The 12,534-nt window shown below is 33.3% G+C and overlaps 1 protein-coding gene across 1 annotated transcript; it reads right to left on the reverse strand.

Annotated features, from left to right (window-relative positions):
* Window positions 1-6,870: 6,870 nt before the first annotated feature.
* LOC128214437 (uncharacterized) lies at window positions 6,871-12,152 on the reverse strand. The gene is made up of 4 exons (XM_052920908.1): window positions 11,968-12,152; window positions 11,595-11,661; window positions 8,007-8,282; window positions 6,871-7,633 (listed from the first exon to the last, which is right to left on the reverse strand). The coding sequence occupies exons 1-4, from the start codon at window positions 12,124-12,126 to the stop codon at window positions 7,221-7,223; spliced, it is 915 nt and encodes a 304-aa protein (XP_052776868.1). The 5' UTR covers window positions 12,127-12,152; the 3' UTR covers window positions 6,871-7,220.
* Between the last annotated feature and the right edge of the window lie 382 nt (window positions 12,153-12,534).

Genomic DNA, 12,534 nt, shown 5'->3' on the forward strand with positions numbered 1-12,534 from the left:
CATAGATCACAACTTGGTAATAATACAAAAAGAATTGTGTCACGCTGACATCCATTATTCGGTTTGAAGTACTTGGGGTTTACCTATAAGTTTATTATTAGTGAGAGTGAGGTTTGTGCACTTAAACTGGTTTAAACCCCAAGTAAATTTACATTTTACCTACCATTCCAAGGCGGTACACAATCCTTGATAGACATACCTAGTTATTTTTTATATATAGTGGGTATGCAATGTGCTGCTTGTGGAGTTTTGTGCTGTTCTTCCATGTTTCGGGTTTGTGATTTTATGTCTTCGGCGTTTACCCAGTGCCATAGAACCGGGTTTATGTTTAAACTTTTTGCTACTGAGCTTGTTTCAGAAGCTTTTCGCATAAATATTGAAAGGATGAAATAACCCACTGGTTTAGTTTACAGACAGGAATTTTACAAGTTTTGATGGCGCCCGGTGAAGGCATTCAAACAAACAAGATGAACGTGTTTTTTTTTTTGTATTTTCAGTCCTTATGGTTTATCTGTAAGAACCTCTATTTAACGGTACAAGAAAAACCGGTCGGCCATGTTCATATATCTAGGAATATATACCCAAATGAGTTAAATTTCAGGATATATTTACACGTATTTAGTAAAATAACCATTCATTATTACTGTCTGACTGTACGATGACATAGTACTTGAAATAATATATGTTAATGATGCAATCTATATAATCAGTGTTCAAGGTCCATAACCTTAAAGCATGAACCTTGAAGTAGACGAAGTTGTTTATAGCTTATTCCCACTAACGAGAGAATGTATTTGAGAAAGTATAATGGTTGATACACAGAGTCCATTATTGTATCTCCATCTACCGGGACACAAGTGAAAATGGAAATGTTAAAATATATCTGTTTTGACACTATTGACAAATTAATATTAATGGATTGTTCAATATATGCATATTTTAACCAAAGAGCAACATTATGTTATGTCTTTAGATTATGTGTTGTATTCAAACAATGTGTCTTCCAATATCTAAGAACACTTGTAAAACGGTTAGGTAACGCTGCGGTTCTACCTGACCATACACAAAGTTGAATACGCAATACTTATTATTTTTTATTGATTTTCATCAAGCTATGGGATTAAAAGAGAGCTTTTTATTGTATTAAGGGAATTATTGACACAATCAAACCTACTGATACGATCAGTTGGTCAATTGTTCGTGTATAATTGAGAGTTTGCCTCGATGTATATATAGTTAGTAATAAACTCTAAAACTCTAAACTATATGTTATTATGTGTAACCATCATTTATTATGATTAATTGTAATATCATGTCAATTAAGCGCCATGCCAAATGGACTTAATAACATGTTGTAATGTCACAACGTGAAATGGACTTATTAACATTTTATAAGACATAATAAAGTAACAAAACGTTTCCTTGTACATGATTTGAAGGGTTATTTTGTTAAGCGATTTAATAATCATTGGATACAATGATCTATTTCTTAAATATAATTACACGATATAAATGTCTGTTTCTTTTTTTTAATTCGGCTTTCTTGTCGATTCAAGCTTTTCTTTGCAAATGCAGGTGTGTGTATATAAATTGCTTTTAATTACTTGACCGGTATTTTGGGCAAGGGGCGAACACAGTCTTCTTGTAATGTTTATAGTTTCAAATTTTCAAGTTTTATTGAGAAATGGCAATACTTAAGCCTTTGCCCATGTACTCCAATTGAAAATGTTGCGAACACAAACAAGCACTTGACAAGTACATATTATATAAACAACAACAAACCCCCTGATTGTATCATCTAACTAATAAGCAACTGAACTGTATCAATTTGACAGAACGTCTTAGCCTTGCATGGTAAAACATTATAAAATATCTAATGGTGGTTATATTGTTTATTATAACCGTTAATGTGCTTAAGGTTTTCCAGGAACTGGAAACTTAAATCCCAGTTAAGAGGACAACAGAGCATAAAATGGCATTCAAATTCAACCAAATGAGAATTGCATAGTTTACATTGTAGTTTTAAAACGTGTAACATTAGTGTTCCCCCAACTTACCTTTCAAGTGAGTGAGGACATAATCGTAATCTTGATAATGCAATTCTATATTTATCATATATGTATATCATATGATCTTGCACCAAAATATAAGTGCTCTTACTTCACAAAACAAAGAAATAAGACCGTCCGAGCTCAACCAGACACAGCATTAGACGTTTTAGAGCGAACTCCAAGAATGTGTTTACAAAATTTTAACTGGTAGTTAGTTTATCCACCTCTTGCATGTCTTATATTACCCAAACATTCAATTTTAAGTGCATCAAATATTTTCGTTATATCTGACGATTATGCCACCTTTTATCTCGTGTTCTTTTTTCATAACAACAAAACGTTTTATAATTAGTCGAGAAAAAGGACAATACGTCGGTTAGACACTATTGCATGTCATTTAGACATAATATAGAATAGTTGGACATCAGAATATCAGTCAGGACATATTATTAGACACAATGACATATCTGCTAGACATACTAGCATGTCTGTTGTTCATTTAAGCATGCCATTCAGACAAATGACATATCTGTCAGACATCATAATATGCAATTTATACAAAGTAAATCGTCTGTTAGATACAATAGACTGTCTATTTTGACATAATGACGTGTAGACACATTAAAATGTATTTTAAACATAATTAGATATATATATCTGTGTCTGTTGTCTTGTGACGTTGAGTGTCCCGAGCTAATCGTTCGTCTGAACAACATTATGCCTTGATCACTGCGCCTTTAATTTCATTATTAAACTCTTTGTTAAGATGCTCTGTAGATTTGTTTTATATTCCATAAATGGTTTTTTTTGCAAGGATAACAACTAAAGGAATTATCTAGTTAAAATAAGAATAGGTTCATGATGCGTGCCAATTGTGAAGTGTACTTTTGTAATGACGTCATCTGCTAGAAATCAAATTTCTATTTCTGAGCAATAGGCCAATTGTTGCAAACTACTCGTAGTATGCACAAAATTGAATTATTTCACCATTATATAAGACATAAAGTCTTTGAATAATTAAACTCCTTGATGCAATGTTTATTTGTCTTTGCTATCGTTTGTTGCCTTCAAACTGCACTTAAATCGTTCTTATGGCTCTATTAATGGCAATTCATTTCCTAAACACGTGAAAATCCTTGTATTTATAGTTTCGTGCAAATTATGTAAGAACTTAAGAGATGATTAGTGGTGAGAATACAGTATATTGTATTGTGGTTAAATTAAATTGATGTTTTTTTTTCAGAAACAAAACAAGAAGTGATTTAACGCATTTCTGACAATTTCCAACTGTTGACTAGCAATATTAATATACGGAATGAATGATATCGCACAAAAAAATAGGCAGGACTTCATATCGTTTACATTTTAAGAAGTAGATTGTCTGATTATGTATAGTCAAATTAAAAAACTGACGGCTGGTGGTCAGCACTTGATCCATTGATGTTACACAAATACTTTTGAGATATGCGGACGTTTTATCTCCAGTTTTCGGTAATCGTACATTGTGTACGATTAGGTGTAAAGGGTGAACGTATGAAATAAATGGTGTCACTATCGAAGTCACTCATCAGTTTTTACTGACATACGAGCTCGTGTTTCAATGGCAAGTTTCCGTTATGTAAACCATCTTGTAGATTTCGTCCTTGATCTGTATTTTCTTTATGACCATATCGTCTTATTGCCATCAAAGCGTATAAGAGTACTTGACTACTTTGTCCCTTGTAAAGTTTTGTTTACAATTGCTGTCAATGAAAATACCAATACATCTACGGCTTCTGTTTTATATTTGGAATGTACCTGTTTGCGCCCTTATGGTATGTATTCAGTTGACTAAAGCTGCGCTTAGGCGCTGCCTGGGCAGTCGTAAAACACTGTATTGAAGGGGTCTACGCTAAAGCAGTGTTGAGCTAGAAACTTTTAAAGTGTTGCAACATTATCGACGTTGATAGGTCTCATTCAGACTTTGGATAAGGTTGGTGATTTGGAAGGATTTCACGTCAAAATGTATTTGTCAATATGGTTCTAATTAACGCAAAAACGATTAGCTTGGAAGATGGATCATTGAGAGCACACAATGTATCATAATGAAAAAATATCAGTCATCGGCTGCTTTTTGTCAATATAAATACATTGTATGGATACAGTGGGATTGGAGAAATGCAGTAACGTAAAGCTATATTAACTTTTAATTCAGAAGGTTCGCTTCTATAAATAAATGTGTATAATGCGTACCAAAACGGAACAATCAAGTGTCCTTGAATGCTGATATCGCAGCAAAATTGAATAGGTCATAAATCATGCGGAAAAAATTTGGTTAATTTCGGATTCAATTACTCCAGGAATTCAACCTTCTCTGCTTTTTCGTTTGTTGCATATAATGAACGACGATTAATGAATTATAAGTTCATGACGTAAAATTCTGTTTTACTAAGTGAAATAAGAACATTCTTTCATTTAGTTATTAAAATTTAGTGTGAGGTATGAAAACAGTTGTAGTATATGTTTCGGATTCAGTCATGTACATTGGCTAATATGACAGTTTATGTTATAAATATTTGAGATAGAATAATCGTTGTTATCGGATGAAATACCATATCTGTTTTAGCCGTATAGACTTTGTGCTGGTATGTTTGACCAACGTAGTTATTTCCTATCGGACGTACGCCTTTACTGTCTGTGACTCGTGTTTGAATATATCGAAATTAATAGAAGATGCACCTTTCGTGTTTACCAATGTTGCGCGATATCGCCTGTATATGTTTGCGCATCAGAGGACTGTTGTCAGGTTCAGCTCCGAGCGATGTGTGTGGCACTAAGTGATAAGAGTCACCGATAAATGACTTGTCTTACATTTGGCTATTATTTTGTCATTTTAGTTTTTGGTCAGTTTAGTTTGAATGTACAGGATATATGTGGCCGTTTGTGTGGGTATTGATTTATTTTAGTACAATAAGTTTCATCTTGTGGTGTATATACTGTCTGAATAAATGTTCTAAAGGTAAACTGTTCTTCTTTTGTAAACAATTACTCTGCAGAAAACGGCGGACGAAGGTTAGGTGACTACCTTAAAACACACATTTGTGCCTCGTCGTACAAATATGACTGAGGGTTAAACGTGGAAGAACTGATTGATCACGTCATACGAACCTATATTTTAAAGTAACAGGACTCAGCGGTTGGCGTAGGACATGGACTCTATGAATACATAACAACAAAATTATCATTTTAATGTTATTTTTGTTTTGCGTTAAAATAAACGAACATTCCATTCTCTTTTTAACCTATGACTATCATCGACAGACATTTGCGTTATGTTGTCAAGGTATTTTATATATGTCAATGACTTATTCCAAAGAATCATTCAAAAAGTGATTTCACGCTGTCATTTCGTCACTGTCTGTGCCATTATAGATTTCTTTTTATGAAAGCAAAGGCTCTACATTAGCTTTCCATTGAGATATTCTGGACAACTGGTTCTACGCAAAGCATATTACCTTAAAAAAGACGAAGGTTCTAATGGGGTTTTCCATTCATTCGTATATATTTGAAACGCATAATGGTTTATTCACTACATAATCTAATATTTTTTTCCATCTATAAAAGTACTGAAAATGGAAATGTTAATAATATATGTAATTTTTAACATTTAATTACCAGTTGTTATTTAGGATAGTTCAAGTTATATCCTTTCATCCGAAGAAAAGCATTATTTTAGGTCTTTAGATGGAATAGTTATAAACTCACTAAGGAAATGCTACTTAAAAAAACTAATAAAAACTAATAACTAATAGGAAAATGCCGGTAAAAGGAACACAAAAATGATTGATTACACCTGTTTGGTAAACATTTGGTAATTTTACTTTTGTAGAAGATCACTGAATTGAATGATCTTGATGCACCGTCTATGTATTTATTATTCTATTCGCGGTAAAGCGCTGGACGAGGACTGGCTTTAATTATATAGCCATGAACAAAAACACAATTCAAACTAGTTGTGCAGCGACACTGTATATAGTTTTCATTAAATTCAATTTTGTCATAGAGAAACTGGTCAGTCTGATAACAACCGCTTGGGATACGTCCTTCCAATACCTTTCTTTTTTTCATTTTTTTTCATTCTATTGCCAATGATCGATTTCAAGTAAATGCATATAATGTTCAAGCCCAATATATCGAGGATTACAATTACTATTTTTAGTTTAGTATCCCGATGTATGAGTATTTAAAGGAGTGATCACTAAAAGTTTCATTGCACGAGTGGTGTGTCATCAAACAGTATTAAGATAAGTTTGTTACATGGCATGATTTCATTATTTATGTGTTAAGAGATCAAATTTGTGCGATCTACAGAAAAAAGAGCGTACGTACCTCGGCCCGCTCTATTTTCTGTACATCGTCAAAATTGGACTCTAACATATGTGTTGTTTTTGGTGCATTCGTTTGGAGCAATACACGTAAAATTAATGAACAACAACATTTGAAAAATACCCGATTGATATTGGGCCACACAAAAATGCAAACATCATGGACATGCTACCTTTTATTACTAACAGTAGTAGAGTAAGCCTTGGTAGGAAAAGAAGACTGACTGGAATATACTCCATGAAACTATTTTATGTAGTATTCGTTAGAATCGATTTACGTAGAATTAATGAACAGAAAACTGAAAAATCCTTGATTTTTAGTTGCCCACACAAACATATGCGACACAAATCTAGTTTAAGACCATAATCTAAAGCAACACTATCGATCTTTTATAAGGTAATGGTTACTTTTCCGTCGGATGAAATATGAAATGGTTTGAAATTTCAAGCATTAATACAAATTGTACATCTTATTCAGTCATCTGGAAATACAAACAATTTTAATATATGTTATGAAGCAAATTTTTGTATACATAATACAAATACATTAGCCAATGGTGTAACTTAACATTGACAACACTTTTATCCATTTGGTTAACATAAGAAACCAGTAACGCGTTGTTTGAACTTGTATGATTTACGATTTGAGTGTTACTTTGATCTTATTTAAGCCATGATAATATAAACATATATATATATATATATATATTTTATGATGTATGACTTTGTGTTTATTATAACGTTCTAACCACCATAAAATATATCAGTTTCTCTGCCTCAAAGATGGACAGCATGTGCACATCACTCAAGATTCAGAACGCAGCAATACCCCACTAAGACTTGTCCACCTTGTTTCACTATGGAAAAGGAAGCTTTCCCAGTTGGCCTTGCTCCAAACCTTCTCACCTTTCTTCAGACTGACAAACGCTTGCATAGAACTACAAGGGTACCACTCGGTACCAAACGCTACACCAGCAATGAGCAGGGTATTGTCCTTCACTATGCCGACGTGAGAATATTTTCCCCTGTGCACACAGTGTTGGAAAGAGAATGTGTAAAGACCGCTGAAGGGACACGTGAATATGCCTGTATTTGGGTCGTACCCTTGACCATCGTTGATGACCACATTCTTTAGCACTATAGTTTGTCCATTGTCCAAATATTTGTCAAATGGGCTATTGGCAGTGAACTGTATTTTTGGCGGCCATATACTGGCTCCTGCACGGAAAACATACATGGTCAGTTATTAAGTAAAGGAATTTTGTTTGTTAAAGGGAACATCAATCCCTTGCCAATTATGAGGTTGTACATGAAGAGGTATGCACACTACCATTTTCATTAGCACGTGATATTTTGTAACAAAACAGAATGTAATGAAATACCAACTTTTAACGTTTTACTAAAATCACAAAGAAATATGAACAAAATGATTATCTAAACTGAAATGATTAATAAATTTAAACAACGTCAATTGAAAAAACAACAACAGTAGCCTACTTTTAGTTAATAAGGAAAAAAAAACTTAAGTGAATGAGGTACCTTGTACGTTTTAAATGTATACTTATACAAATACATCATCGAGACAGCCTACCTTTGAGCCGGGTCATTTCTGTCACCATATCTCGGGCAGTTTCAAGCTCCGCGAGAGAACGCGTCATGTTCTCTATTAGACTCTGGGACAACTGCTCAAAGCGGAAACCAGAGGCGAGATCCAACTGATTAATCCTGCGGGTCATCTCCCCGATCTCTTCACGAACCGTTGATATATCGTCATGCAGGTGTTTTATTTCCACTTCATTCTTAATCACGCGTTCAATGAGTCTTTTTTCAAGGTTGTATTTAGGACACGAAGGTTCCGTAGAATCCACTAAGTATTGAACAAATAAAATAACTAATGCTATTTAAATCATATTTACAAACGCTTTTCACGTGTCAGACAAGTGTAAACATGATGTTGTTTACAGATTATATTAATACCAACCAGTCAACACAATTTCCAATGTGATTAACAAAGGTTAAAAAGTAAAATGCAAGTATTCACATGAAATATATATTGTTTAATGTGTGTGTATATTGATTTGGTATTACTAGTATTATGGAATAGTTTTCATAAGCATAACATTATTACAGATGTGTATACTGGATTAAGAAGAAGTTGTTGTCTTAAGATGTTTATATTTGTTAAATCATTATCTTGTTCGCCGAAGATAATGGTACTTACGGATATATTTATCATATACAATTGATCATGGGCCATGTTGGCGAAATCGAATGTACAGGATAAAATTATAAAATTGTGTGTATGATCATCAGCAAGAAAATGCTTCAAATTGTTCGGTCCGTTTTTCATGTCCACGTATATTAAATCCGAAGAAACAGCCGAACCCTCTCAGTAAGAAATAAACCTTTACTGCCGGCTATTGTAAAACACGCTTTAACATCAAAGTCAACATTTTCCATTAACGTTATCCATATCATGACACACACATTTATAGATATTAACTTTAATATTTCATTGAATGCGCATTTTCTTTGTTTTTGACATTGTGTCTCTCCTTCTTTTCTACCGCAATATTCTTGGAATGCATGTCTGTCTGTTTGTGATACTTTGTAAATACAGTACGTAATGTAACTATGTTCAATCTAGGTAGTAGGTTGACTTTTTCTGGTATCGTTGTTATTTTTGTGTGCTACCGGGCATGTCCCTGCAGTTTCCATTGTATCATTAGAATTTGTCTCGAGAGATATCGTGAAATGATAGATAAAAGCGAAAGGAAATAGAAAACAGCATGCAAGTGACGCATTTCCTTTGTGTCTATTTGACACCCCAAATCCCGTCAAACTACATTTAAATCGTTATTTATTTCTTTATTGGTCATTCGTTTCCTGAACAACTGAATATGCTTGATAAATTAAACTCTTTCAAATATGGAAATATTGTTAAACTTGTTTGAGCTCAGAAATGGTTAGTTAAGAAATTACAACACAGGGTATGTTTGTGGTTTACATAACGCTTAAGGTTTTCGTTAAAAGAAACACGAACTATCGAAGCACTCAAAGTGTTTAAGGACGGTACTGGTGGTAGTTTAAAAATCAGTCATTATGTAGTATCGCATTATGACGCAGTATACATGCTGTAACATACGTAATGAGCTAGAGCAACGCGGAGAATAACAGCGGTATGTTTTCATATTAAATAATAGTTTAATACAGGCGCATATAGTTGTGACTGTTTATGTTTTCCAAGTTTTAGTTGATATCTTTAAAGGGTTTCAAGTTGCACGACAGTTATCACAGTGCTTGGATACAACAGAAGAGAAATACAGAAATAATATGTCACTATTGACAAAAATACATGTTTTGAGTAACATCATGCTCTTACAGTGATGAAGTAAAACAGCAAAATCAGACGTGCACCGACTTATGTACAAGGATGGGAATATTTACACTCCAACTTCCATTCCTTCAATTACTAGCATTTTGGCAATTGCAAATATTTTCCGATGATCGCAACATCTTCGGAAATATTCGGATTGCGAATCATCGCGTATTGATTTAAATAACCTTCAATTATTTGTATATTTTAGCAGGCCACGAATTTTATCAACATGTTTAAAAGATTAATTTATAATTTGTTAAATGTATTGTTGTCATTAGCTTTTTAATTTTATGTTAAAAAGTGATTTTATTTCGGGCCTTATTTTGTCCGCAGCAATAAAAAAAGTATAAACCGGTCGGTCGTTCTATTTACAGCATGGTTGAGAAAATAATTATTGAGGTTTTCTTAAATGAAATTAAGTATTTTGGTCACAATTCTAGAAAGAAACAATGAACAATCGGTATAAATATAAGCAATTAATTGCATGATTGGTGTCATTATATGGGATATGACATAAATCACGCAATTAATTCCTTAAATAATAGCAGTCACTATAGTCCCATCCGAATTAAGAACAGTATCAACTTTGCTTTACGAAAAAGGATGGCATTGGATATTAACAAGGGCAAAAAGTAAAAAAAAGCTGCATCCAGAGTTCTTAAGAACTGCATTTATCATTAAAGAGATCTGTTTATGAAGTTTGAAGTCAATACCTAAAAGGCTTTTCAAGTTTTACTCCGGACAAAAATGAGTATGAAAATCAAGAAAGGGCAATAACTAAAATACTGCCCCAGAGTTATGGTTCCTGTGCACTGCATTTTTCCCTTATCCGATCCATCTATTTTTGAAGTTTGAAAACTGTACCTTAAATACTTTCGAAGTTGTGCTACTGACAAAAACGTATGACCATTAGAAAACGATAATCACTTAAAAATCACCTAGAGTTATGATTTCTGTGCGCTGCACTTCTTCTCAATGGGATATATCTGAATATAAAGTTTAAAGTCAATAGCTTAATACTTTGCAAGTAATGCTCCGGACAAGATTGCCCAGGCGCACACACACCTATTATAATTTTATCCCATTTGTCTTTCGGCGGGGGATACAACCATTCAATCAGTGATAGTGTTAACGAAATACCTTTTTAATCAGCGAATGAATTGGATGACAATGGTGTTCTGATATTGGTTCGTTTGTTTAAAAATATGTAAGTTGTCTTGACATTAATCTTTAGTATGTCGAAATATGTACAACATTACAATGAAAAATAGGCAAGTTGAGACGATATTCAATCTGTTAACACGGATAAAGAACAATGAAGGAAAGCATACACAGATTAACAAAAAGGCGATCTGGCAAAACATTATTATTAACAATGACGTTTTTGACGCGATACTGTAATAATACATTTTAATTGAAGACAATTGTCAAACTCGCCCAATTAATCGCTATAAGATTGATAAACTTTTGTTTTGTAGGTCAATGACAATAATGCAGAAAAACATACTATTTTGATTTGCAGATTATATGTCATGAGTATTGAAATAGCATAAGCAATCTTAACAGAGCGTAACATATCAACTGACAGGTTAATGACCTTGATATATTTTAAACAATGAACATATCGCAAAAAGTCAATATCTATATCAATAATACAATGAAAACTTTATAAAGTCATTTTGCCAATACCATGTAAATGTATACAAAAGAGGAAACTATTTATAGTAATCAGTCGCAATTTAGAATTGCGTGAGCAATTTTATGACAAAATATTTACATGTATATAAGTACTTCTTTTACCTTTTATGATTGTTTCTGTTTGAATTTGCTCCTGTTTCTCAGCTCCATCGTATGCAAACAAACATTCCTAATAGGATTAAAAAAAGAACAATGATAGCTTTTTACAAAGTATATTGTGGGAAGTTTAATTAAACCAGGAAGTGAATTAGTGAATGATGTGGCTGCATACGAATGGAATATTTTTATGATTTCGGTTTAAGCTAGCATATATACAAACTATAGTTATCAACCGAAAGTTGAGAACATTAAACGAAACCAATAAAAACAAATATAATTAAGGTCATGCTTATAATGTTGCATTTTCAATCAACGCGTGTAACAAACAGGTTGTTTTACCAAATTTTAAATTTTGATTTTTATTTTGCAGACATACCTCTGAGTCACTGTCTGTGTGCCTACAGTCCGGCTTGGTCCACACAATGCAGAGCATTGCAATAAGAACGACAAGTATTAACACTTCAATGACTGTACACAATCTCTTAAGCAGTTCGTCTGCCATGTTTGAAAGGCGCAAAAGAGGAGGCGCAAACATAAACTACCGGGTCTTAATGTCGGTACAACCAATCGATAATGCAGTAATGAGAATTTCGTATACAGCCTTAAAAAGCTGAAATATTTGGAAAAGGAAATTCAAGTTTATGCTATTCTGTAACAATCATAGTACTTACACATTACAATTGACGATAATTTATGCCAAAACTCGCCCAATACAGACCAAAGTCGGCTTGAACTAGTTTCTGGCGCTTTGATTGACTACTAAACTCGCCATATTCGGGTTTCGATGAATGGGCCATTTTCATTGCTTATTGCATATTTAAAAGTTAGGACTTAAAGATGATTATGTAACGACAGCACAGGGAGATTGTATTGTGATGTACATGACGCTGATTATTTTATCGGAAACAATGAAACCAAATAAGAAGTAATTTAAACACAAATA

Source organism: Mya arenaria, chromosome 13 (genome assembly GCF_026914265.1).
Source record: "Mya arenaria isolate MELC-2E11 chromosome 13, ASM2691426v1".
Taxonomy (NCBI): domain Eukaryota; kingdom Metazoa; phylum Mollusca; class Bivalvia; order Myida; family Myidae; genus Mya; species Mya arenaria.